The 27460-nt window shown below is 42.3% G+C and overlaps 1 protein-coding gene and 1 pseudogene across 4 annotated transcripts; both read right to left on the bottom strand.

The window, feature by feature from the left end:
- DGKE (diacylglycerol kinase epsilon) lies at window positions 1–27274 on the bottom strand. Of its 4 annotated transcripts, none has more exons than XM_024573030.4 (12): window positions 27174–27274; window positions 26128–26603; window positions 18221–18380; window positions 16374–16493; window positions 13642–13785; window positions 13186–13343; window positions 12759–12810; window positions 10364–10477; window positions 9246–9317; window positions 7985–8112; window positions 7655–7766; window positions 1–7063 (listed from the first exon to the last, which is right to left on the bottom strand). In XM_024573030.4, the coding sequence occupies exons 2-12, from the start codon at window positions 26580–26582 to the stop codon at window positions 6884–6886; spliced, it is 1695 nt and encodes a 564-aa protein (XP_024428798.1). In that variant the 5' UTR covers window positions 26583–26603; window positions 27174–27274; the 3' UTR covers window positions 1–6883. The 4 variants fall into 4 exon arrangements, with proteins under 4 accessions (XP_024428798.1, XP_053786688.1, XP_053786689.1 ...); XM_053930713.2 differs by lacking the exon at window positions 27174–27274 and adding an exon at window positions 26871–26999; XM_053930714.2 differs by lacking the exon at window positions 27174–27274 and having other exon boundaries at window positions 1–6221; window positions 6840–7063; window positions 26128–26745.
- Window positions 10489–12717, bottom strand: LOC112316449 (RNA transcription, translation and transport factor protein pseudogene; annotated as a pseudogene).
- Window positions 27275–27460: the final 186 nt, after the last annotated feature.

The raw sequence follows: 27460 nt of genomic DNA on the forward strand, positions 1-27460 counted from the left end.
GTTTAACAGACAGGTTTATGGGGAAGAGGGCATTTAGTACAGGGACGAAAAAACAGTTTAAGCACATCCAATTAATTCAATTTTTCTGCATTATATCTATATGGCGAAACCTTCGGTCAACTGAGGGAGACCAGGGTCTTTAAAGGGTGAACATGTATGAGAAGCACCTGAGGTGCTTAGAAATGAAGCAGGAGAGGCCTCTGGCCCATGTTGGCACTCATTCATGAAGTCAGGGGCTGTTGGCTTAGGTGTTGAAACTTTTGGCGTGGTCCTAGTTGGTTTTGACCCCGCAGACAGCCTGCAGATGGGACTTTGAGAATAAGGGGATAGGCGTTCAAGAGAAAATCTGAGACAGGTAGGGGCTCACGTTTCAAAAGCAAACCCCAAACCACCTCTTGGTTTTGTTGCTTAGAAAAATCGTCATTCAGATTGGCTTAGGGTAACAATAACTCCTTTGTCCGTTCGGCCATCCCTATGCCTTACTAAGATGGGACATGGAAGGAGCAGAGGCCTAACAAAAACACTTTGACCTGGTGAAATAGCCAAGGATGCATATTCCAAGGAGAATCAGAGACCTCCAAAATATTCTTTTCACCAAAGCACATGAGGTTTCTGAAAGCAAGGAAAAATCAGTAGAAAATTGACCATGTGACCGAGTCCTTAGGGTAGTCGCCACCTGACCCTTTGATTAGTGGTATCTTGTTTTTTGTTATGTGTTTGAAAAGTATGTTTTCTACTGAAGTCTTGTCTGCGCCAGCATGGGGCGGTGGTGAGTGAAGTCAGCATGCAGGCGCTGCTCTGTCCAGTCCACAGGCCCCTGAAGCGCTGCTTGTCCTCTGAGACCCTGGAGCGTGCAAGCACCACGAGCAAAGAATGTGAGGCAGGCACTTTCATGTAATAGGGTTGAGCTAAATTTGTCAACTGGGATGGGCCAGAAGCAATTTTTTCCATACAGGTGGTTTAACAGACAGGTTTGTGGGGAAGAGGGCATTTAGAACAGTGATGAAAAAACCACCTTTAAGCACATCGAATTAATTCAATATTTCTACATTATGTCCATCTGGAGATTCCTGGGTCAACCAAGGTAGACCAGTGGCTTAAAATTTCAGTGCGCATCAGAAGCACCTGAGGTGCTTAGAAATGAAGCAGGAGAGGCCTCTGGCCCATGGTGACACAGATTCATGAAGTCAGGGGCCGCTGGATTAGGCGTTCAAACTATGGGACTGGTCCTAGTTGGCTTTGACTCCGCAGATAGCCTGCAGATCGGACTTCCAGAAACGGGGGATAGTCCTTAAAGAGAATGTCTGACACAGGCAGGGGCTCACGTTCCAAAACAAACCCCAAAGAATGACTTTGGTCTTGTTGCTCGAAAAACTACTTCATTCACATTGGCTTAGGGGAACAATAACCCTTTTTTTCTTTTTGGCCATCCCTATGCCTTACTAAGATCACAGATAGGAGGAGCAGAGGCCTAACACAAAGTCTTTGACCTGATGAAATAGCCAAGTATCCATATTCCAAGCGGCAATGGAGACCTCCAAAATATTCTTTTCACCAAAGCACATGAGGTTTCTGAAAGCAAGGAAAAATTGGTAGAAAGTTGACCATGTGACCGTGTCCTAGGGTAGTCGGCCATCTAACCCTTTGAAAATGAGTGGAATGTTCTTTTTTGTCCTTTGTATGGAAAGTATTTTATCTACTGAGGTCTTGTCTGCGCCAGCATGGGGCGGCAGTGAGTGAAGTCAGCATGCAGGGGCGCCGCTGTGTCCAGTCCACAGACCCCTGAAGCGCTGCTTGTCGTCTGAGACCCTGGAGCGTGCATGGTCCACAACCGAAGAATGTGAGGCAGCCACTTTCATGTGATAGAGTTGAGCTGAATATGTGAAGTGGGAGAGGCCAGAAACATTTTTTTCCATACAGGTGGTTTTACAGACAGGTTTGTGGGGAAGAGGGCATTTAGTATAATGAAAAAAGACAGTTCGAAGCACATGCATTTAGTTCAATTTTTCTGCATTGTGTCCATGTGGTGAAATGAGCGTTCAGTTTAGGTAGACCAGGTTCTTCAAAATATCAGAGTGTATGGGAAGCACCTGAGGTGCTTAGAATGGTGCAGGATAGGCCTGTGGCCCATGGTGTCACTGATTCACAAAGTGTGGGGCTGCTGGCTTAGGTGTTTAAACTTTTGGCGTTGACCTAGGTGGTTTTGATCCCCTAGACAGCCTGCAGATCAGACTTTGAGAATCTGGCACAGGCCTTCTCGAGAAATGTCTGACACAGGTAGGGGCATACTTTTCAATGCAAAACCCAAACAACCCCTTCAGTCTTGTTGCTGCGAAAACATATTCATGGAGATTGGGTTTGTGTAAAAGTAATTATTTTTTCCTTTTGGCCATCTCTTTGCCTTACAAAGAGGAGTAATACGAGCTCTAGAGGCCGAAGAAAAAGTCTTTAAAACATGTGAAAGAGCAAGTGTCCATATTCCAAGCAGAATGGGAGACCTCCAAAATATTCTTCTTGGCAAAGCACATCCTTTTTCTGAAATCATGCAAAAAGCAGTAGAAAATTGACCATGTGAGTGTGTTCCTATGGTAGTGGGCACCAAAACCTTTGAAAAAGAGTGGAATGCTGTTTTTTGTCATTGTTTGAAAAATATTTTATCTACTGAAGTCTTATGTGAGCCAGCATAGGGCGGTAGTGAGTGAGGTAAGCATGCAGGCGCCGCTGTGTCCAGTCCACAGGCCCCTGAAGCGCTGCTTGTCCTCTGAGACCCTGGAGCGTGCATGGTCCACGACCGAAGAATGTGAGGCAGGCACTTTCATGTGATAGAGTTGAGCTAAATATGCCAACTTGGAGAGGTCAGAAGCCAGTTTTTCCATACAGATGCTTTAACCATCAGGTTTTTGGGGAGGAGGGCATCTAGTTCAGGGAGGAAGGAAGAGTTCTGTACACATCCTATTAATTCAATTTTCCTGTATTATGTCCATGTGGCAAAAGTCCTGGGTAAAGTCAGGTAGACCAGGGGCTGTATAATTTCAGTGTGCCTGAGAAGTCCTTCAGGTGGTTATAAATGAAGCTGGTGATGCCTCTGGTCCATGTCGATACTGCCTCATGAAGTTATGGGCCGCTGGCTTATGTGTTCAAATTTTGGCTCACTCCTAGGTGGTTCTGATGCCAATAGCCTGTAGATTGGACTTGAGAGACAGGGTATAGGAATTACAGCAAAAACCTGAGACAGGCAGGGGTACACTTCTCAGAAGCAAACCCCAAGCAACCTGTCCAGTCTTGTTGCTGAGAAAAGGCTTTCAGTGAGATTGGGACAGAGTAACAATAACTGCTTTTTCTTTTTGAAATTTGAGTTTTTAAAAATTTAATGGTTGATTTTTTTAGTATAAATCTACCTGCGTCCCATTGTCCCCAGGCAGGTGGAATGAATACAATTGTGAATATGAAATGTTGGTTCTTTCTTCGAATCTATCAGTTCAAGGGAAACCACACCAAACTGTCATCCATTCTACTATAGTTTTCAGCTGAACAAGTATAAATTATGTATTTCGATCCACACAAATATGTAAGTTAACATAACCTTGAAGGTTTTCCAGTTAGTGCCAATTGAAAATTCCATTATATACTTAAGTACAGTTTTACTTCACATTACCAATGGACATTATCTTTTTTTTTTTTTTGACACACTGGTAGTATCGATTTTTACTGTGCCAAAAGGACTTTATAATTCCAGAGTCATGGTATATTTTATAACTAAGTAAGCAAACAGATTTCAGAAAGCAAACATTAATCATGTGTCTGACACACCAAAAAAATAAACATAAATAATTTAGATTATAAAATTTTTATAAACATTAGCTCCATTCAGTGTCTACAGCTAATTGTTGCAGAAAACCTAAAATACAGCGAAGGTCACCTAATCTTACCAGCAGACGATCTGTCCTTTAAAACAGGAGTCAGTCTGATTTCCATTAAACATAGGAAAACACGGACGTTATCACCATGAAATACTTATGTAAGGGATCCGTAAGAGCTGCCAGGTATCAGTGTTTTAGCCACTAAGTTTACCAGGAGGTAGGGATGCCCAATATGAGGACCGTCAAAGATGAGAGAGGTCGGCACAGGTGTGGAGCTATGCTTCACTTCAGATATTTCTTCCTGAGCATATAGAAGCTATCATTTGAAAAAATCAAGACAATTTCAAATGGATCAGGAAACTCTTGTGGCAAATTATCTTTTGTAAAGTGAAGAATCCCCATAATGGAAACAATTGCTACCCTAATATATAACTTGTGAATTGTAATTATGTAAAACAAAACACACGCCTATACATGTATTTGAAATGCTGGTAAATGTGCCAAAAAAGTGAATTTTGCTAAAATAACATGTTTTATAATTATGGTGTTGTAAAATAACTTTCCTAAATAAATATTAATTCTGAATGAATGAATAAGGGAACAGAAAAACTTCATGAAGAGTTAGTTGGGGAAAAATCCTCACTGGATTATGAAAACTGAAACACCTGTTTGTTTAAATCAGTGACGGTTGTATATAAACCTGTTTTAAATCCAATGTAACAGTATGATTAGAGTACAATTTTAATTAAAAAACCTACATAGTTATTTTGATTATTTTAATTCTGATATCCCAAATTAACGCTATACTTTGATTCTATAATTAGCACTAAGAATTATCTAATAGATTAAATACAGTCCAAAGCACAGTCAACTTAACAGTATACAGAGGTTGGCAAAAGTAGGTTTGCAGTTGTTTGCATGGAAAATACAGTTAATAAATAATAATACAGGAATGAACTGTTTTGCACACTCACAACTGCAAACTGACTTTTGCCCACCTGTATTTGTAGAAGGTGACACCCGTAACAGTTCTGACCCTGAAGTAAAGACTAAAACTCATTATACTCAAAACATGATCAACCCTCAAAAGAAAATCTACAAAACTCTCCCATCACCGCAATATGTGTGCGAACAAGGCAGAACAGGTCTGCTCACAAAAATCTTTCCGTCCGTGAATCTAACACTTCCTGCTGAGATCGGGGAGAGGTTAATTTAAGCAACATAAATGTATTTTACCGAGTGTACTGATGACTGTATACAGCACCAGGTGGTTCCTGGGCTGGAAGGTGACTGAAATTTAAGTTCATAGTACTTCATGGATGAGAGATTCGTAACAGATCCTCAAGGAGGGCTAATGTTGTTTTGGGGGATACGTTTTAATCCTGCAGAGACTAATGCCATGAAAGACCCCCGAGCACACACTCAGGCCCCTGGCTGGAGAAATGCCGGGTTGCGGGCCCAACAGGTCTGCCCAGCCAGGGGCCCAGAAGGAGCAGGCCAGCTAACAACAGAAGAGCACCCATAATGGGGGCAGCTATGAGATTAGCCCTTCAATAATTTTGTTTTTAAATTATATTTTATTGATTATGCTATTACAGTTGTCCCAATTCCCTGCCCCCCCCAATAAGTTTTTGGCAATTGAGGATCAAATAAAACAATGCAACAAAACTTTTAGTTATCCAAAAGCAGTCTGCCAGTAGTACCGTCACTGCCCCCACCCCCCTTGTAAATCGAGGAATATTTCTTTATGAAGAATGAGAATGTCTGACAGGAGAATTAACTTATGGGTTTTAATTACTTAGTCAATAGGCTACATTTCTATCTGATTGTGACTAGAATTTATGTGATCAATTTAACTTATTAAAATAAAGCCATATATTGTAAACACTAAACATGGGCTGTCACAATAAAGAAAATAAATAAGTAAAAAAATATATCTCATCTTAAAATAAATACGATAGAAACATTTTAGCAGAGGATTCTGTCACTTCCCCAAGGAGAGGTTCTGTTAAGTGTTTTGGCTAAAAAGACTACTGTATTCAAACTACTGTAAGATTACTGAATTTTAAAACTTATCAATTATTTTTGAACTGTTTTTGAACAATTAATATGAATAGTAAATTTTCTTTAGTACATTTTTTGAATTGCTGATATTGTCCTTTAATGAAAAGAAAAGTTGGTGAGCTGTTCAGCTTCAAACCTGTAACTTTCAATCCAAAGTCTTCTCAGCGTAATTTTTACCAGTTCACCTATGTGGTTCTCCGTTGGCCACCCTGCATTATAAACAGATGCTCAATTTCCGCAGCTCAGCATGGTCGCTACCAGGGTTAACCAAACCACATATGGGGTCCGAAAATGCTCCTACAATGAAAATTATGACAAAAATGTTAAATATCGTCTTTCTTTTACAGTTCTCCGTTTAGGCTTTCTTGGAAACAAGTTAGTTATGGACCCACTTGGTGCTGGGCCGTGGGAAATCTTAAGAGGCGCGCTGCAGGGAGGCGCTCTGCGTTAACCATGCTGGCTGGAAACCAACCATCTCCTTTCAAAGCAGCAAGTTAATTTTCTAAATGTTATGATGTCGCCACATTAAGAATCAGGGTGGAAGTGGTTTTTCCACCCACATTTCGCTGGATGTATAATGTGTTCAGCAAACGGGTGGCTCGGGAATAAGGAAATGCGGGGCCCCCTTCAGTGAGCCCCACTCTCCAACATAAAGCCATGAAAACAACACTCCACCTCCACGTGAAGTTCTGTGACTTTTTAAAGTGAGTACTATACCATCGAAGTGTTTTGTTAAACCAAAACAAAAAACCAACCTCCCCCCCCAAAAAACAACCCCCCAAAACAGCCTAGTAAACAACTGGATGTCTGTTTTTGGAACGCTATTTACAGAAACGCATATTCATTATACTACTGGTGACATTAAGACTAAACGGTCGATAGCGAGTTTCTGCTTTCGGGTGAATATGCATTTACGTGTTCGTGAGGATTCCGTTCTAAGTGTTCATTTCCTCATCCAGCTACTCAGTTTCCTTCGCGTCCTCTTGATCGGAAGCACTGGAGATGTCGTCGTCCGTTTGTTCTCCGGAGAAATACAACATGAGCGCGCGCGTCTTGTGCGTTATGGTGACAGTGCAGGGCCCTTGGGCCCAGGGCTCCCCATCCACCTGCATCGGCATCATGGAGCACTTCAGAATCAGCTGCAATGCGGGAACGAAGAATTAGAGAAGAGTCCGTCCCGAAACAGTTCAGGAAGGTCTTCCTTAACTACATCAGCCATAGTCTTTTAACCCTCCTTAGGGACATTTCTTAGCATTTCATTCTGAGAAAATCTGAATTTATTTTTATTCCTTGATTGTTCCTGGGAGGGGTGCCTAACCTTTTGGCATCTCTGGGCCACAGTGGAAGAAGAAGAGTTGTCTCGGGCCACACATTAAATACACAAACACTAATGAAAACTGATGAGAAAAAAAAAAAAGGTGCTAAGTAAATTTACGATTTTGTGTTGGGCCGCATTCATAGCCACCCTGGGCCGCACGCGGCCCGCGGGCTGGACACCCCCGGAAGGGTTCTTTCTCTTCCACTGAATGCTTTGTTTGTTTCTTCATCTGGACAGAGGGCCGTAGTTCTGGTTTCTTCCCCATCCCACTCGAGCCCCTTGGGGAGGATGATCAACAGCATGGGCTGTAAACCACTGTTAGGGGAAACTACCGTGTGCATGTCTTTTCCTACAGATCACGGGCTTAGACACGGACTGGGACAGACTGGCCCGGCAGAGCCCTTCCACCTACCCGCACTGTATGTGCTTGTCCTATTCGGAAAGGGTTCGCCAGTTTCACCTGGATCTGAGCACAGTGGAAGGACCCATACACTCCAACGACTTCCAGTAACCCGTCGTCATGCCTGAAATTAGAAAAGAAAACGTGAATCGTACAATGCAATAAAATAAACCAACCGCACTGGGACAATTATTTTAACATGTGGACATCAACTTATTAACTATTTATGTTAACGAGGTATACAAGAAAAGGAAATCTGAGGGAAAGAAGTCTATGAAGAACAACAGACCGCTCAAAAGTAGCAAACAGTGACATAAAGCAGTAGATCGCAAAAGTACCTACCTGGCTAGGGGGTAGGTCTCGTCTCCCATCCCTTCCCACAGTCTGCAGCCACCGCCCCAGTATCCAATGTTCAGAACTATAATACCTTCCAAATTAGGCAGTTCTACTCGCTCACCATCCAGCTCTAGCTTTAAAGAAATCCAAGCAGTTAGTTACTACAGGGAACGTGATTTGCCAATGTATCCACTTAGAATTCACATCCCTCTTCTTAGCCCAGAACAATTCTCACCTACTTTTTCCCTTAGCCATCTCTTACTAAATTTTCAGATTCCAGCTTGTCACTTCTTCCGGAAAGACTTCCTTGTTGCAGTCACTGTCCCTAGACACTTTCCCCAGCCCCTGGGTTTCTGTATCTTACTTGTCCCTGTAAGCCAGCATGCTTTCCTTATCACGTAACTTCTTACACTGTATTGTGATGAGGTTTAAACGCCTTTCTTCTCTCTAGACCACAACTTAGTAAGAACAAGGGATTTATCACTGTATCCCCAGTACCTAGGTGCCTGGCATTTTGCAGGTGGCTTCACAGATATTTTTGTATAAATAAAACATCCAATAGAGAAATACAGTGCTGCCCCCCCGTGCTTCACTGTCCCAATGCTATCAACGCCTAAGACAAAGGAAATGCGATAAAGTAGAAGGAAAGTTTTCTAATGGAAAATCTTGCCATTCCCTCTGTGCTGTGCCTGCAAAGGCTTAGCTCTCCCCTTTGTGCTTATTTTACTAGTTCTAGGTTTCTCTGCATGGATGTCTTTGTCGGTGGTATCAACCACTACAGATTCTTTTTGGAAGCAAAGCAAGGAATATACTCGTATAGAAGACTTTGCCATATTACGATGTCAAGGATATTATACCATCAGCAATCATCGGCACCCTGGTTTTACTGCTCATACATTTTTGATTTGTAAGAGAGGGATATCGCCACCATGCTACGAATTAAACTTTGGGTTTACACTTCCTCTCGAGTTCATGACGAGTCAGGCACTTGTCAGGTCCCCTCACGTTGGTCATCGTCTATGAATGGCAACTGTTAACCACAGAGTTAGACCGACTCTGGAGTCACATAAAATTGGGGTTCAAATCCTGACTGTGTGTGTATTTGGGCAAATCACTTAGGTTAGTGGGATACTGTGTATAAAGCAGTAAAGTGTCTGGGCACAATAAATACTCCATATATGTTAGCAAAATACGTTAATAGAAAATTTGGCATTTTTGCTTAAACAATGTTCACAGTCCAGAGACCACCTAAACTTTAAAAGCTTACCTCAACTTTTTTATTCAAATCTTTACATTCTTGCACTAAGCAATCTTTGGTTCCATAGAACAAGTAAACAGCCTATGGGAAATGAACAGAAAATATGATATTAAAGCGATCCAACAAGCCCTGCAAGCAAGAAAAGGGCACTGCAGCGAAGCCCCTGACGGGGGCTCCGTCACGGGTCCTTAGAGAGCACTGGGCCCTGTTGGGAGGAAGGGGCGCCATTACTTTTGAGTTTAGCCTGCTTTTCAGGGGGAATGTGGGAGAGAGGCAGTTTGTGTCTAAAAGGTGTTTTCTCCCAATTTGTCAAAAAAAGGTACATTTTATAAAGAAATACTATAGTAAAGTTAGAAAATTCCACCTTTCTCTAGAACTTCAGATTACTGAAGTAATACAGATAAATCTAGCAAACATTTGATAATTACTCTTGAGTATAAAAGGATGACGGAAGCACTGAGAATGTTGTTAATTACCAACTGTATAAACAGCGATACTTACTGCATCAGTACACGGTACTAATAAAAGAAAACCGTAAATTTGAAGTATTTGAAAAACAGAACCAGGAACAAAACTGTCTTACATTTATTTTTCACATCCTATTGCTCCATTGCCAACAGTCATTAAAAAAAAATTCCGTAACAAACTTCCACCAAAGGAATCGAGTGTGCCAGAAACCAGAGCGATGCTTTTGATTAAAAGCAGTGGTGAACGAATTGCCCCTTCTCTTGCCTTACCTGCCTTTTCAAGTTTTTTCGTGCCCATGAAATTTATTTTTCCATTAACGACTTCAAAAAAAAACTGGGTCCTGCCTCAAATTTCTTTGCATTATCAGCTGCCATTTCAGTAAGATAAGCTACTGTATATCTTACTTAGTTGCCCCCTGAGCAAAATGTGCTGTAAAACATTCCAACGTTAAATTTAAAAAACGTTGCCACAGTTATAAAATACTTTAATAAAATACACTTAAGGATCTAATTTGACAGTCTGACACAAAACAGAGCAGGTCAATGTTTCCACAAGTTAGTTCTAGCTGAATCTACTCAAAAGGGTGCTAGATATAACAGAACTATTGATTTTTACTGTACCTTCGGCATAAGCAGGAAATGTTATTTTATCCAACACACCTTATTAAGAATTCTGCTAGAAAACAGAGATGGTGCCTTCTCACGATGAGCATGAAAATTGAGAGCCATGAGGGCATCTGGTCCAACAGAAAAATAGTTGTTCATTGTGAATTCCTGTGGAAGAGGTTAAGAATGAGCCCCAGATGACGCTTCAGCCTAAGCCTGTGCCGTGCACTCAATGTATACAACTTAGTCTTTATGTTCTTTACGAAAATTTAATACTTTCTGTGTCTATTCTTCACATAGAGCTATTTTATGCTATCCAGTGACATTTTAAGAAATAAAGTTGCAGTTCAAGGCTGATAATTATAGACACGAAGTTCTCTTTCCATTTCTGCTCACTATGCTACATCTCTGATCTCATCATCTAGAATGGCTCTGCTTGTACCCGGGCTTTGCACTCCTGTGCTCCTGTTACATTTGAGTCTACCAGTCTCAACCCAGGCTCCTGGGACCCCCTTAGTTTATCTGACCTCCCAGCCCAGCCTGGATTCCTCAGTCTGCATCCGGCTCTGACTTGTTCCTGAGCAGTAAGCTTGAATTTCCAACTCGTTGTTCAATGTACCATAGCCTCAAGTTACGCTCAAAATCTAACTCATTTTCTTCCTAGTCAAATCTTAAACTCTATTTTTTTTTTTAGATTTTATTTATTTTTAGAGAAAGGGGAAGGGAGCAAGAAAGAGAGGGAGAGAAACATCAGTGTGTGGTGGCCTCTCATGCACTCCCCATTGGGGACCTGGCCCGCAACCCAGGCATGTGCCCTAACTGGGAATCGAACTGGCGACCCTTTGGTTCGCAGGCTGGCGCTCAAGCCACTGAACCACACCGACCAGGGCTGAAACTCTATTTTTCTTATCTTAGTTAATATCATTTCCATACGTGTAGTCATAAAAACTAGAAATTTGGTAGTAATATGTATTTTCTCTCTTCCTCTAATACTAACTGGATGCCAAGTCTGGATCAGTTGTACCTCTAATACGTCTCTGACCGGTCCTCACCCAGACATTGCCCTTGTTTCGCCCCCGTGCAGGTTTCTACACTATTTTCACACTATCTCCAGAGCATCTTTTGTTCTTCCCACTTTCCTGAACTTTAGTAAAGAAAAAGCAATGACGGTAAATCTCTAGAACACAGTCAGTTTTCTGACATTCTTCCCTTGAAAATGTGGTGTCTGATTCTGAAACACATCCCAGGGCGTACACGGTTCCCAACTGCACTAAGTAGGTGAAAGGCCGAACCTGTAAAACGTGCATCTTCCCGCTTTCCTCAGGCGGTGGTCTTTGGGTCAGCAGTCACTGCCTGAAGGCTACTGTGGCTTCACTTAATTTCTGTCTGCGGCTCTCTGAGTTCTTCTATGTGCAGCAATCGCAGGATCTGAGCAGCCTCACTGAGAACTGCATCTCCCATGTCAAAGCCAAGACTGTGCTTGTCTAAAGTGGTGGGCAATCCCTCTATGGTTTGATCTACTTCAGCAGCTGCATCCTGTATCAGGTGCTTGTGGACCAAAGCGCGAGTTGCCTTCAGCATTACCAGGTAATCCTCATGGCCTGAACCTGAAGGTCAGCCAAGGCCATTACACCAGCCTTAAAATCAGTATTGTTTATATCCAAACTGATCAATGGCTCTGCATTTTTAGCTGCACTGTTGGTGTTTTTTCTATTATTGGGTTTAAGTCTAACAGCTAAACCAAGAAGCTAGTCAGTTCCTTCTTGCTGATCTTGCATCTTGAAAGGACAGTTAACATCTGTAAGACGTTTCAAAGGGCTTGGGCCAGTCACTGCTACGGATGTTTCTTAAATTACCTCTGTTTCAGTCTTGTCATGTCTGATTTTCTGGTCTTCTAGCCAAACAATGAAACTTTAAAATTCTGTTTCCCTTTTGCAGTGGAAGCCAGGCTGTGGTAGTCCAGGCCTCAGGGTACATTGGAACACAGTGCCAGCTTCTCTCTCTGGTCCCCTGGGCTCTGGCTAGGAGAGGAGAGGCGAGGAGCTGCGGGCGGCACAGGCACTGGCAACATTGTAAGAGCCAGAGCATCTTTTTAACAGTACAGATCTGTTCTCTCTGTATTATTTGCTACTTGCCTGGAAAGTCTCGATCCTTTCTCTGCTGACCTAAATTGTATTTCTAAGGACCAACTCACATGTGACCTCCCCTGAAATCCTTCCAGCCAGGGCAGCACTGAGGACCCTTGCACTGGTTTGCCCCGCTGCACTCTGCATAGTCCCAGCCAGGGGCTATGCTCAACTCCCCAGCACCTGGGGTCTCTCCTGCTCCATAATCAGCACCCGGCAGCAAGCACCATGACCCCATGCCCGCCACAGGCCATGCCTTGCACAGTGGAGGCACTCCATCATGTTTGCTGAAACTACTCCCAGCTGAAGCCCTGAATACATACCTTGGGTTTTCTCAGGTTGTAGTATCCCTTACTTGTTACTTGAACTTTCCACCTAAAAAACGGAAGTTAAAAAAATTTGTGATTATTTCCAGTTAACTGCCAATTAACTATAATTATTGCTAATCAACTCTGGATGCCTGGGAGATAAGGTCCTTCTATTATAATAGCATTTGAAAAATAAGCACATCTAAGTGAGTATGCAAATTCTGAGATAAATATTTATCCCAACTTATGATTTCAGTCCTTATATAATAAAATATTACAGCAACAAAATAAAACACCAGCATCTATGCATAAGTGCAACTAACACAGTCTTTCATTTTTAAATTACATTTAACTTTATAACTTAGACAAAACTTCATTTATAAACCAAACGTAATATTCTCCAAGTTCAAAAATCTACTTTTTAGGAGGAAATGTAACTTACCTGTCCAGCTTAATTGCGTCTGCTTCCATCACATTTCTCAAGACCTGCGTGACCGGGATCTCTCCAGCATAGCCTGCGCCCCAGCCCAGCGTATTGGACAGGTCGTTGCCCGTCCCCAGAGGCAGGACTGCCACTTGCGGAATGTATTTTTCTTGTCCCTAGAACGTGGAAGGTAGAGCTTGGGTTTTTCTCTTCCAACTATTCGTAGGGCAATAGAATTCAGTGAAACTGAAAGGCCAAAGCAATAAAGATACAAATATAACAACTGTACGCTGTTTTGCTCATGTTTACGCTAACTGCTTAATCATAATATTCCAAATTGGAAATGTCTTCTCATATTCATCTGCACAATAAAAAACAGGATAAAAACATTATATAATTATCGGAGAAGGGCTTCTGTGGAAGGCAAGTATCAGCTAACCTATGACTTATAACGTAGGCCTTAGAGGTTGGTACCTTGATCTTCATTTCATCGACCGCGTCCAGGACCCAGCCCACAGTCCCATCCCCTCCGCAAACAAGTACTCGAGCTGAGTAATAGGGAAGAAGCGTACAGAGTTGCAGGGCTTTGATCGGGGGGGTTTTAGTCACATCAAAAACCTAGAAATGAGAGAAAAGCCAAGTATGTTTATCCCCCACTTTCCCCCCTTTGTGAGCATGATTCCCTTTCATGGAGTGCAGATGTAGCTCAGTACCAAGACCGGAGACAGCGCATTCATCTTTAGCAATATGCCAGGTTCTAGGTCAGACTTTTCTTTTTCTTCACATACTTTTTACTTAAAAGAAATTTATTTTCCAATTACAGCTGGCATACATTTCATATTAGTTTCAATACAGTGATTAGACATTTGTGTAGCTTACAAAGTGATATCCTGATTAGGACTCCCCCCACACCATACATGTTTATTACAGTATCATTGACTATGTTCCCCCTGCTGCGCTTCACATCCCCGTGACTATTCTGTACATACCAACTGGTACTTCTTCATCCCTTCACCTTCTTCATCCAGTTCCCCAACCCACCCCCCACCTGACAACCATCAGTTTGTTCTCTGTTATCTGTGAGTTTGTTTCTGTTTAGTTTATTTTGTTCTTTAGATTCCACAATTTCATTCTTTTCTATGGCCAAGTCATATCCCATTGTATATATGTACCACTTCTTCTTTATTCATTTATCTACCAATGAGCACTTAGGTTGCTTCCATATTTGGCTACTGTAAAACATGCTGCAATGAACACATGGAGGCATACGTCTTTTCCAATCAGCATTTTGGGTTTCTTCAGCTAAACACTCAGAAGTGGCATTAGGCCAGACTCTTTATATTCATCGTGGCGCACACCGACACTGACCCAACAAACCGCAAGTGAGCCTCACTGTACTGACCAGGAAACCGAGGCACAGGAAGCGTAAATAACTTGCCTGCGACTCCCCTGATAACTGAGTGCTGCCATACAAGAGCAGCCCTTTAGTCCGCCTGCTATACAACACCCCTCCTTCCTGCTCACACGAAGCCAGAATGCGCTAAGTATACTTCTGACAAAGATGCAAAGATCCTTCACATCTACTAATTCTGTAAATGATCTAGGAGAGTATTTTAAAAGATGAAAATTGCATGTAAAGGTATTCAATGTGGCATTATTTGTAACTGTACAACCTTAGAGACAAATTCCACCTCCAACAGCAGTAGACTGGGTAGATATATTATGAGATATTCATTTGATTAATTATCTTAGTCAATACCTGTATAATTAGGAGGACTATGTTGCAACATGGAAAAATACTTATACCTGTAAGTAAAGAAAACAGAATGCAAATCTCTACATAGATTACTGTTAATGTTAACATGTGAAGCATAGACAATTCATGGGAAGAACATGGGCAGATAAAAACATTTTTTTTCCCATGGTTGTCTGTGAGTTTTGTAGCTCATGCTGAACGAGTCCCTGGTTTATGTTATGTTACTGGGCAGATCTCATACTCATCTCTTTTTGTCTTTTTACAAAAATGTATTTTATTGTTTATGCCAGGGATGTCAAACTCATTTTCACCAGGGGCCATATCAGCCTCGCAGTTGCCTTCAAGGGGAAGAAATAATTTTAGGACTGTATAAATGTAACTACTCCTTAACTGTTAAGGAGTTGAAATTACATTCGGCCCTTTGAAAGCGACCGCGAGGCTGATGTGGCCCCGGGTGAAAATGAGTTTCATACCCCTGGTTTATGCTATTACAGTTGCCCCCATTTCCCCTCTTTGCCCCCCTCCACTTCCACAGTCAGTCCCCACACCGTTGTCCATGTGCATGGGTCCTTCATCTACGTATTTGATGTATTTTTTGTGGGAAAACTGCAGGTTATTTTCTCTTTCCTTTTTCATTGCTTGTATAATTTCAAGTTGTATAATGTTGTAAGGGAAAAATACACATTGGAAGGAAAAAATTTATTGCCTTTCTGATGGTTGCACAATGGGTTGTTTAGTTTTTCAAAGCAGAAGCTGCTAGCATCAAACGTCAATCTTAAAGACGTGATCGTTTTATTCTGATTTTTCAATTGAAGTATTGTTTACAGATGATGAAATCCACCCATTTCAAGTGAACAATTAATGATTTTAGTCAGTGTCCCGAGCTGTGCAGCCACCGCACGGTCCAGCTGAGACCTCTCCTTGCCCCCGGAGGTCCCTCAGTGTGCATGTGCGGTCCCTCCGGTTTCCCAGCCTCGCCCGCCCCTACGTACTCTCTGTGTGTGCAGATGTGCCCTTTCTGGGAAGACCACGTAAACCAGATCATACAATATGAGCCCCTTGCATCTGGCTTCTTGGACAGTTGGGCTGTTTCTACTTGGTGGCTACAATGCTGCTGTGAATATTTGCATAAAAGTCTTTGTGGGACATATGTTTTCATTTCTCTTGGGGAGATTCCTGAAAATGGGATTGCTGAGTTGTACGGTAAAGACAGGTTTAATTTTTAAGAAACTGACAAACTGTTATCTCGTGTGGCTACTCCATTTTATATCCTCACCATGAGCTCCTCTTTCTCAATATATCCAAATGGCTTGATACTTTTATAATTATTACTCTGTCCTATAATCAGGTGATTACTGGTTTAAAGCACGAATAACCATTACAACCCAGGGAAAATGAGAAACTAAAATGAAAAGATTAATACAGAAAGGAAGGTTTTCTCTTTAGCTACCTGGACTGGGTTTAGAAGAATCCTGAATTCTCCCAACAGTCCTTCTCCCATGTTCGTGCCACTGCGAGAGTTGGCCAGGACAATTAACGGAGTCCATTGCTTTCCAAGCTTAGAGGCTAGCTGAAAAAATGAAGGTGAGTGAAAAGGGTTAACTATCGCAAAACTGGTGAGCAATACATTTTTCACTGCTTGGTAACAAGAGTGCTGTCATTTGCTGAGAGAAAAACAACTCTCCCAGTACAATCAATACAATATAAAAATCAGTGACTTCTAAGAATGGAAAGGGAACTTGGAGAGGAACTAATTTAACTTCCACTTAAGGTCTAATTCTGTTCCACATCATTCCAGGTAAGCCCTCCAGGGTACGTGTGGACACTCGTGTGAGAAGGAACTCACTACCGAGGCAGCCCATTCCACTGCTAAATCAAAGTATTTGAAAGTTTTGACTTAAATTGAGTTAAAAATCTGTCTTTCAATAACTTTTATTCATTGTTCTAGTTTTGCTTTCTGAAGTAACTAAAAATGATTTCGTTGTTCCATATAACTGCTGTGCTCGAACACCTGAAGCACATGCATTGTCCATAATATCTTTTATTAGGCAATACTAGCCCCTATTAGCCCAGATATTACGTTACATATCTATTACATTGCTCCTGGGCAATACATTTCACGTTCTTTCAACCCTGACTGCCCCTTTCTAGGTGCAGTGTAATATATTTCAGTCTGCAAGTTGTTTTTAATGGGGTACTCAGAAACAGATCCAAGAATCCAGATTTGTGCAAAGCCAAAGTCAAATGAAGTTAATGTTTTTCTAACCTAACAACTTCTTTCCTCTCCCCTTCTCCTTGTGGATGCAAACACTAATGGAGACGTTAGTGTTTCCTCAGTGACTCTCACCCCTGGTGACCTCAGATTGACCCTGGGTGCACAGGGGTTGTACAAAGACTATACTTTCAGGGATCGTTTCTATAGTTCATTATTACACGGGGGCCATACATTTAAAAATACGTATATAGGTGGAGGGATGGGGAGAGAAGGCATACAGCTGTAATTGAATAACAATAAAAATTAAAAAAAAATACGTATCACAACATTACACATAATGTTTACACATTTTAAAATGCTTCTCTCTTTTGTGGGAATATTGACAAAGGTGCCATTTAAGACAGAAAATCCTACATTGGAGAAGACACAATTTAATTTTAAAATAAAATAATTCAACTGTTTTGGCATATTAAAGTAGAAAATGCAAATTTTTATAGTTATTCCCTAAGAGCTACATAAAGACTGAGAGATACGTGCACATCAATGTTCAGACACAGACATACTGCAAAGTGTTGCCAATCGCTTTAAAGTTCCACTATTTGTGGGACTATATGACGTGCAATGTCAATGCATCTCTAGGCTCCCTATGTAAAGTTCCAAATGGAAAAGTTCTTCTAGAACAATGTGTGAAGAAAATCTACGTTTTCTTTTCATTGGCAATCATCACAAATCCCAAACCAGGCTGTTCATCAGAATTATCTGAAAACCTTAAAAAAGTATGGGTTCCTGGGGTCTACCCACTAAATCAGATATGGTGATGTAGGTGGATTGAGGAATCTGTACTTTTAAAAAGCTCCCAAAGCGATTCAGAAGTGGGCAGTGATTTAGAAACCACTAATATAACATTTCCCCTGTCCCTTTGGACATGAAAGCACTCGAGAGCAAAGCTTGCGGCTCATCTCTAGGAACTGCGCAGGGTGTTATGTTTCCCATGGTGACTCGACTCCCTTACACACACTTGTGACTGACTTAAACAGCTTTCTGGAAAATCAATTACATACGAACAAATAAACGCTGATTACCGTTGCATAATCTGTTTTTTTGTCCTTACGCATCTGATTAATAGAGGTTAAATAACTTGGTGGAATGATGAGGTTTTTGAATTCTCCAAAATCACACTTTTCATTCCTTAAGCTACTTTTCATGCACTCGTCATGGACTGTTTTCTGACACCAAATGCACCTGAGGGACGAAGAAACAAAGATCACAATGATTTCAAACCATAATCTTACTAATCTGCAGATCAACTGTTTTTGTCAAAAAAATTAAAAGTCATTTCATCACTATAGAGCATAAAACGCAGCAAATAAAAGATTGACAATTGTATGTGCACACTGAAAATAGCGCATAAAGTCTGAGCATACTCGGCAGGTTCGCAGTGGTTCTTACAGCCTAGGGCCCCCAGGGTCCCTGCAGAGTGTCTTTGAGGTTTAAATCACTTTAGTAATAATAAGGCGTTATTTTACCCTCATTCCCTCGAGAGTGTGCAGTGGAGTTTTCCAGAAGCTGTTGGACATGCACTGGATCAATAACCTCAATGCAGATACAGGTAGGAGACTCTTGCTCACTTCGAAGCCAAAGAAATGTACCAAAAATGTAAAACGAACATCACACTTCTCATTAGATTTTCATTTATTTTATTTTGATAAAAATACAATCTTTCTGTCACCATGATCAATCTTTTTTTCTTTTTAAAAAATATTTATTTTTAGAGAGAGGGGAAGAGAGGAAGAGCAACATCAGGGTGTGGTTGCCTCTCACGCACCCCCTACTGGGGACCTGGCCTGCAGCCCAGGCATGTGCCCTGACTGGGAATCCAACTGGCAATCCAACTGGCGATCCTTTGGTTCGTAGGCCTGTGCTCAATCCATGGAGCCACGCCAGCCAGGGCACCATGATCAGTCTTTTAAAACAAGTATTTAGCCCTGGCTGGCGTGGCTCCATGAGTTGATGCTGGCCTGAAACCAAAGGGTCGCTGGTTCGATTCCCAGTCAGGGCTAACGCCTGGGTTGCAGGCCAGGTCCCCAATGGGGGTGCACGAGAGGTACCCACACTTCGATGTTTCTCTTCCTCTCTTTCTCCCTCCCTTTACCTCTCTAAAAAATAAATAAAAGAAAATCTTTTAAAAAAATCAAACAGGTATTTAAACAAATGCTGTTTTAATTTATAACATTGTAAATATCAATAGATATAATCCACATAAACAAAAGCTAATCTACAACAATAGTTCTGTGTATTATTTATTTGTGCTTTGGCTGAATTAAGTTCATGAGGCCTAAAGTCTTTACTGTTTCAATGTCCCACTGGCCTGGGTCCTCAGGGTCTAATTAAAAAATGTTTTCACTTAAATAACCATCTGTGATACTAGTAAACACAGTAACGTAGTCCATTTCTTTGTAGTTGATACAAAGCTAGTTGATATATTTGCATGTGAAATACAGACAGAAGCATGTACAGTCAGATCCGCCTCTGTGTTCGGGGCCATGGGCGAAACCAGCAGGCAATAGTGCCAGAAAAGGGCCGGGGTTTCTAGTATTAATCTGCTCAGCAGTTAATCCTCTCACAGATAAGGCAGCTCTGACTACTCAGACAGAAGCAGGCCAGCTGGAAATAATGGTCACACTTAAATGAATTAAAGACGATAATTACTCTTTCCCCCCAAGATCAACACTCTTGGCTTTCTATTTTAAGGTTGTTTTTTCCGGTCAGATGTTCAGATTTGTCAAGTAGTTATTCCTATTTAATGCTGAAAGAAGAGTTATCTGCATGATCTGTTAAAGAGAAAACTGTGAAGTAACTTGCACGATAACCTGTGTTACACTTGCTTTCAAACTCTGAGAGACTGCTTATGCAGCTGCAGTGTGGCACCTGCCCCCACCGCTCTCCCACTAACTTTAAAGAGCATGAACATAGTCTGAACGGATGCCCGCTGGACCATTTCACAGTGGTTTCCTCTGGGAGGAAAGGTGGGACTGAGGGATGCCACCGTTCACTTTTCACTCTACTTCTTTTACAAATTGCTTGAGTCTCTAAAAACCAGAATATATGCATGAACTACTTGCATTAATTTTTAAATCGTATTTTTAATTAGATAATATCAGCTTATGCTTGATAAAGACCTAAAATAAAATCACCCAGAGATAGTTACTCTTAACTTTTTGATGAACTTACTCTTGGTTTTACAGAGCATAAATGTTCGGTTTTCGGGTTAGGGGTATGACGTATATATACCTGGATATGCTTTTTTCCTTCCCACATTGTATCATGAATATGGACCTATGCCATTAAATAGTTTTTAAAAACATGGTTTATAAAGAATGAATAATGTCATATGGATACACCATAATTTACTGAATCCCCCCCAAACATTTAGATAATTTATTTTTTCTAAATAACAAGATGAACAACCTTACACATAAAGGAGACTATTTTTCTGGACTCTTAGAAATTACTGATTCGCACTTTCCGAGGGTTCTCAATATGCCTGTCCAGTATACTTACCAGTATATGAAGTGTCCATTACATGCAGTGCTTGCTCATCAGGACCTAATTTTTTTCTTTGGTAATCTGATAGACAAAACAGTATTCTGCTGTTTCCATTTGGATGTCTTTGACCACCAGGTGAAGTTGAGTATTTTTTGGCCTTCTCTGTGAATTGATTCATGCCCTACATTTTAACAAATGCATGTACTTCTTATTTATGTAGGATATCAACCTCTTTCCTGACATAATTATTACAGTTTTCTTTTAAAGTTACTTTTTAATGTACTTAAGTTTATTTTGATAGATCTCTATTTTGATAGACAGATCTGTATTTCCCTTTGTGGTTTATTTAAATGGTTTTATGCTGTGAAGACCTATACCTCTGCTGCCTGATTTTGTGAATAAACTTTTATTGGAAAATGACTACACCTATTCATTTATGTATTGTCCATGGCTGGCTTTGTAGAGTTAACTTATTATTGACTATATGGTCTGTAAGCCTAAAATAACTTAGTTTTGGCTCTTTACAGAAAAAGTTTGCCTACCTCTGTTCTAGAAGATGATTTGCTATCTTCCACTGTTTTGGATAAGAAAATAAACACACACATACCAACAGAATAAGAAATATAAAATTTTAGATCAAAGCCGAGACTAAAGCTGACAACGTAATTACCTGCTAAGAGTCAGAAGCTTTCTTTTATGAATCACAGTGTGTGTGGGGTTGTCTGCAGGGTGCAGTGGGATGTACTGAAGATGGGCCTTATAAAATAAAAAGGCATCTAACATTTTTTTTCTCTTAGTGAAGCAGTTTGCTTTTATTTGTTTGAAAATGTTTTTCTTTTTCATTTTAAGTATATTTTATTGATTATGCTATCACAGTTGTCCCATTTTTTTCCTCCCCTTTATTCTCCTCTGCCCTGTACCCTCCCTCCTTCCAGCATTCCACCCCTTAGTTCATGTCCATGGGTTGTACCTGTAAGTTCTTGGGTTCTCCATTTCCCATACTATTCTTAACCTCCCTCTGTCTATTTTGTACCTACCAATTATGATTCTTATTCCCTGTACCTTTTCCCCCTCTCTCCCTCCTTCCCCCTCCCCACTGATAGCCCTCCATGTGATCTCCATTTCTGTGATTCTGTTTCTGTTCTAGTTGTTTGCTTAGTTTGTTTTTGTTTGTTTAGGTTTGGTTGTTGATAGTTGTGAGTTTGTTGTCATTTTACTGTTCATATTTTTGATCTTCTTTTCCTTGGATAGTCCCTTTAATGTTTCATATAATAAGGGCTTGGGGATGATGAACTCCTTTAACTTGACTTTACCTGGGAAGCACTTTATCTGCCCTTCCATTCTAAATGATAGCTTTGCTGGATAGAGTCATCTTAGATGTAGGTCCTTGCCTTTCATGACTTTGAATACTTCTCTCCAGCCCCTTCTTGCCTACAAGGTTTCTTTTGAGAAATCAGCTGATAGTCTTATGGGAACTCCTTTGTAGGTAACTGTCTCCTTTTCTCCAGCTGCTTTTAAGATTCTCTCCTTATCTTTAATCTTGGGTAATTTCATTATGATGTGTCTTGGTGTGTTCCTCCTTGGGTCCAACTGCTTTGGGACTCTTTGAGCTTCTTGGATTTGCATGTTTAGTTCCTTTGCCAGAATGGGGAAGTTTTCTTTCATCACCTTTTCAAATAAGTTTTCAATTTCTTGCCCTTCCTCATCTCCTTCTGGCACCCCTATGATTCAGATGTTGGAACATTTAAAGTTGTCCCAGAGGTTCCTAAGCCTCTCCTCATTTTTTTGAATTCTTGTTTCTTCATTCTGTTCTGGATGAATGTTTATTTCTTCCTTCTGGTCCAAATGGTTGATTTGAGTCCCAGTTTCCTTCCCTATATCCTTCACTTCTTCCTCTATTTCACAACCATATTCAACTATTTCTGTGAGCATGCTGATTACCAGTGTTTTGAACTGTGCATCTGATAGGCTGGCTATCTCCTTGTTGCTTAGTTCTTTTTCTGGAGTTTTGATCTGTTGTTTCATCAGGGCCATATTTCTTTGTCTCAGTGCACCTGTTATGTTGTAAGGGGTGGAGCCTTAGGTACTCACCAGGGTGGGCCAACCCACTTTGCTGCTTTGTGGTGCTGAATGTAGGGGGAGGGGTCTGAGAGGGAACAATGCCACTTACTTGGCTCTTGCCCACTTCCAGTTACTTCCTCTGCTACCCACAAGCAATTTGGGCCCTTCTATGTCTATGTTGATTCCTGGGTATGTGGGTTTGTGTACATTCTAGGACCCTGTGGGTCTCTCCAACAAACTCTCCAGTGAGGCTGGGAGTTTCTCCTGCTTCCTTAACCCCACTCCCCCAGGTTTTTACAGCTAGAGGTTTTGAGGCTTTATTTCCCCATGCTGGAACCCTGGGTTGTGCAGTCTGTCTCGGTCCCCAGTTGTTCCTCCCAGTTTATCTGCACACGAAAGTGGCACTGCCTGGTCCGTCAGTGGCTGCCTTGCCCACCTGGTCCTCTGCCTTGTAGCGTGCCCTCACCACCCAGTTGCCTGTTTCTGCCCCGCTACCAGTCTGGATGAATGTTCTTCTTTAACTCCTTGGTGGTCAGACTTTCATACAGTTTGTTTTTCTGCCAGTTCTGGTGGTTTTTTGTTTTTAAATTTGGTGTCTTTCTTTTGGTTGTGCAAGGAGGCAAAGTGTATCTATCTACACCTCCATCTTGGTCAGAAGTTCCTAACATTTTCTTAATGAGACAGAATGCTATAAGGAACAAAGGTTAATTAAAAATCTACAGGAAAATAAGAATTCAGCAGTGTTTGGCACAAAATAGATGCTTACAATGTAAAAACTAATAATGACCGATTGAGTATAAATTAAAGGTCTTTATCATTTATCAGTTTAATGGGGCTACAGGCTTTAAAATCATGTATCATGTATCATGTAACATGTATAAAATCATGTATCGCCATTACTGTCCTTTGAAATGCTAACTTGCTATATGGTCTTCATAGTTCATTGAAAATCTCAGACTTCCCAAGAATAGGAGCCCCCACAGTGCTTGATAAAAATCCAGAGAGAGAGAGAGAGAGAGAGAGAGACAGACAGACAGACAGTCTGGTCTGTGTTTAAAAGTTCTAAGAAGATATTTATCTTGTTTCTCTTTGTAGAATATTTCATTCCCACAGAAGGTCATAGCCGACTGAATCCTAAATATAAATCAGAACATTACAGAATATGTCCTTCAGGACACTGTGCCCTTTTCTTCCGGGCATGATAAAACGTTCCTAAAGTATACAGACGCAATTCCTACCATCGGTGAGGGGTTCCGCACGCTTAGAACAACTGTCCAGTACCAGTAAGAGCAAGCTACTGAGCAAACACAGCTCTATCATCGCATTCACTGTGCTCAAGGGGACATGGAGGGGACGCAAGATTAAGGACAGAGGCTCAGGTTTAAAAAGCTACATAAGCAGTGGTTCTCCAACTCTAGAATTATCTGCAGCCTCTGTTAAACCCAAGATTGCTAGTCCCCAGCCCAAATTTCTGATTCAGTGGGTCCAGTGTTACCAAGAAAAATAAAGGATGCTCACTTAAATTTGAATTTCAGATAAACAAATACTTTTTTGATATAAGTATGTCTCAAATATAGCAAAAAATTTTGTTTGCTAAATCTGACAACCCTAACACTTGCATTTCTAACAAATTTCTAAGCGGCGCTGCTATCGCTGTTGGTTCTGGGGACTTTATTTTGGGAACTACAGAGAAACAGGATATTATGTCATCAAGAAGGAAAAATTGGGGGGCGGGGGTGAGCAGAAGATCAGGCAAAGGTTTCTAGAGGAAAGGGCTTGAAACAGGTCAGTAAGAAGAAGGAAACCACAACCCACCTGGTGTTGCTGGTACATGAAAGACTAATGCAGGTGGAGGCAGGTAAGGTGAAAAGGGCAGGCAGGGTCCAGAGAGCATGTAGCACCGTGTTAAGCACTTGGAGTTTACACTGAAAGACCATCAGTGTATCTGAAGGGAGCAATTGAGGAGTTTAAAGCAGAGCAGAGACTCTGTCTGATATAAATTTCTAGAAAGATCATTTGGGAGGAGAATCAGAGCACTATGTTTATTTGTGAAGGAGTATTTGAAACGCAGTTAAGATACTTATAGAAGCCATTTTCATCTAGTTCTGCACAGACAAAAGAAGGGAAGGAAATAAAACAATACTCAGTTCATGTATTCTTTCCAAGTAATCCCAAGTCTTGAAGACTAAGGCTTACCTACAGAGAGAATTATAAAATTTAAAGACATTGGTACCCTAGCTCTCACAGATACCAAAAGGACAACATGTAAATTTATAAGAGAGCAAATAAAAATGAACAGTCACAAAACTGTCGTTATTTAAAATATATTTTTTGGAAAAGTTTTCTTAAGTCTAAATCTGACGGTTAAAACTATTTAAAATAAGACTTAAAAATAGGCGTTGAGTTAGTGCTCACACTGATTAAAAAAAAAAGGATTTTTAAATAAAGAAAAATAAAGAAAAAAAAAACAGACGAAAGCTTGCTATCTAGTGCCAGCTTTCTATTTTGGTTCTTAAACATGTTTAGGGGCCATTCTACTTGAAATAAAATGCATCACGATGAAGACGTCCAGATTTAAGGCTAAGTATCAATAGCATTCCTAACCCTGTCCAGCGGGTTAGAATTCCTGGATACTCGTTCTATTTTCTCACCGAGTACAATTCTCTCAACTGTAAAACGAGTTCGAATAGCCGATCTGCGAAGCAGGATCCCCTTTTATCACCAATCTCTAGCATAACCCTTACCTATTTTCAGACAACATTTAAGGACATAAATATGTGTTGTCCAGTGTGTATTTAAAAGCCATTAAAATACTCTTGGCTTTTAGTCACAAAGTCACTTGTTTAAGATGCTACGTGTCCTGAAAGACCACTGACGAAAGGTGTGTCCCTTTAAGTGTTAAATGTCACTATAGCACCGATACCTATATTTAAAAAAGGTAGTTAAAGTGCTGCTTTAGAATGACAGTTGTCTTCCTTGTTTAGTCAATACAGCACTGGGGACGAATCAGTTTTGTGACTCTAGGGAAAAGTTAATTTGTCCATACTTCATTTTTTCTCATGTGAAATGGAGATTATAGAGCTAAACTATAATATAGAGGCCATGAGGTATGCAGCTCTTAGAGACTTCTGGATGAAAGCTGAGAGCCCACCAAACAGCAGACAAAAGGTCAGGTTGTCTGAGGAACGCGGCTACATCATCTCAGCATATGACTACTGCGAAGCTGCCCTGCTTGTACCATAACCAGGAATGTTTATTAGCTTGTTTTCTGCAAGTGGGCACGTCAGGCCATTTGCCGAGATCAAAGCAGGCCTCTATGCCCACGCCCTGAAATCCTGACTCCCGTACATCGTGGGACAATCAATATCCACAAAGGCCATACCTGTAATCGCAGAGCTTCGGCTGATTGCCGCACTGCTGCTTGCAAACCACACAGTAACTGCACAGGGGTACGTTGCCCCGGATCCAGTGGTGAGGCATGCATTCCAGGGCCCTGCCGTCATTCTTGAGCATGATCTCCTTGCATTGGAAGCGCTTGTCGGCCTTTTTGAGGCAGCCCTCGTCCACGCGCAGCCCGCAGCAGTCGCAGAAGGCGCCCTGCAGGATGTGTTGCGCGCACACGCAGCAGTAGGTGGGATGGCTGAACAGGTCCGTGTCGCGCCACCCGTGCTTGCTCTTACGGAAGATATCCCTGCGGTGCAGCTGCCGGCGCGACCGCTGAAGGCTGCACCAGAAGGTGATGAACACCGGCAGCAGCACCGAGCACAGCGTCCATAGAATCAGGTGCCCATCCGCAAATAGGCCCGCGTAGGGCTCCTGCCGCTTCTCCCCTTCCATCTTCTCCAAGGACGATTCCTCCTACAGAGACACAGGCGGGTCCACTTCGGGCTCGCTGTGCCCCTCCCCCACCTTCCTTCCTGCTTTCAGAGGATACCCGGGGCACGGTCTGCCCAGGTGGCTCTGCTCTCCCCAAGGAGAGGAACGCACACACCGTCTTCCCCGCGGCAGAACCCCAGAGCTTCCTGTTCACCCAGCCGGCGGACCTGTCGTGCCGAGGGGGCGGTGCCCCGCGCGATCACGCTCGGTGCCCTCCCTCCTCCGCCGGCCCCGTGGCCTCCTCCTCACCTCGTCTGGCACAGGGTGGGGGGCAGTAAAAATCTACCGGCTGCCCTTTGCGGAAAGCCCGGGGCTCTGGGCGCGATGGAGCACAGGGGATGCTCGGCAGCGCCCCGGCTGGCGTCTTTAACCGTTATCCCACGCTCCGCACTCCCCTCCAGGCCTCCGGGTCGCCAAGAGATGCATCTAGCTGCTCCCGGCCTGGCTCGGCTCAGGGCCCCTGCAGCCCCCACCGCCCTCCGGCCCACACCCCGACCCCTTCGCGAGGCCTCAGAGACCTTCACCTCCGCCCCTCCGCCCCTGCGGCCCTACCTCGCGGGGGGGCGGAGACCCCGTTCCAGGGGCCAGGCCTGGGCCTGGGCCGCCCTCCCACCCTGGCACGGTGGCGAGCAGAATCCCGACTCCTAGCCTGCCAGGAGCGGCGACGTCAGTGAAGACTCCGAGACAGCCCACAAGCCCTAGGAGGGTAGGCTGGCACCCTGCGGGGCGGGGCCTTCGGCGAGAGCTGGGGGGGAGAGGGCGGGGGCGGGGCAGGGCAGCGGTGTGAGGTTGATGGGAAGGCAAACGGGCCGTAGTGGGCGGGGCCTTCGGAAAATGGC

The sequence above is a fragment of the Desmodus rotundus genome, chromosome 9, assembly GCF_022682495.2.
Source record: "Desmodus rotundus isolate HL8 chromosome 9, HLdesRot8A.1, whole genome shotgun sequence".
Taxonomy (NCBI): Eukaryota; Metazoa; Chordata; class Mammalia; order Chiroptera; family Phyllostomidae; genus Desmodus; species Desmodus rotundus.

Bases quoted from the DNA above. Each gene is read 5' to 3' on its own strand.
- DGKE (XM_024573030.4), bottom strand. From the start codon at position 26,582: ATGGAAGGGGAGAAGCGGCAGGAGCCCTACGCGGGCCTATTTGCGGAT. The intron at 16,494-18,220 runs GTAATCAGCGTT...TCATTTTTTCAG, and splicing joins AAAAAACAGATTATGCAACG to CTAGCCTCTAAGCTTGGAAA. The intron at 13,344-13,641 runs GTACCAACCTCT...TCCACGTTCTAG, and splicing joins TCGATGAAATGAAGATCAAG to GGACAAGAAAAATACATTCC.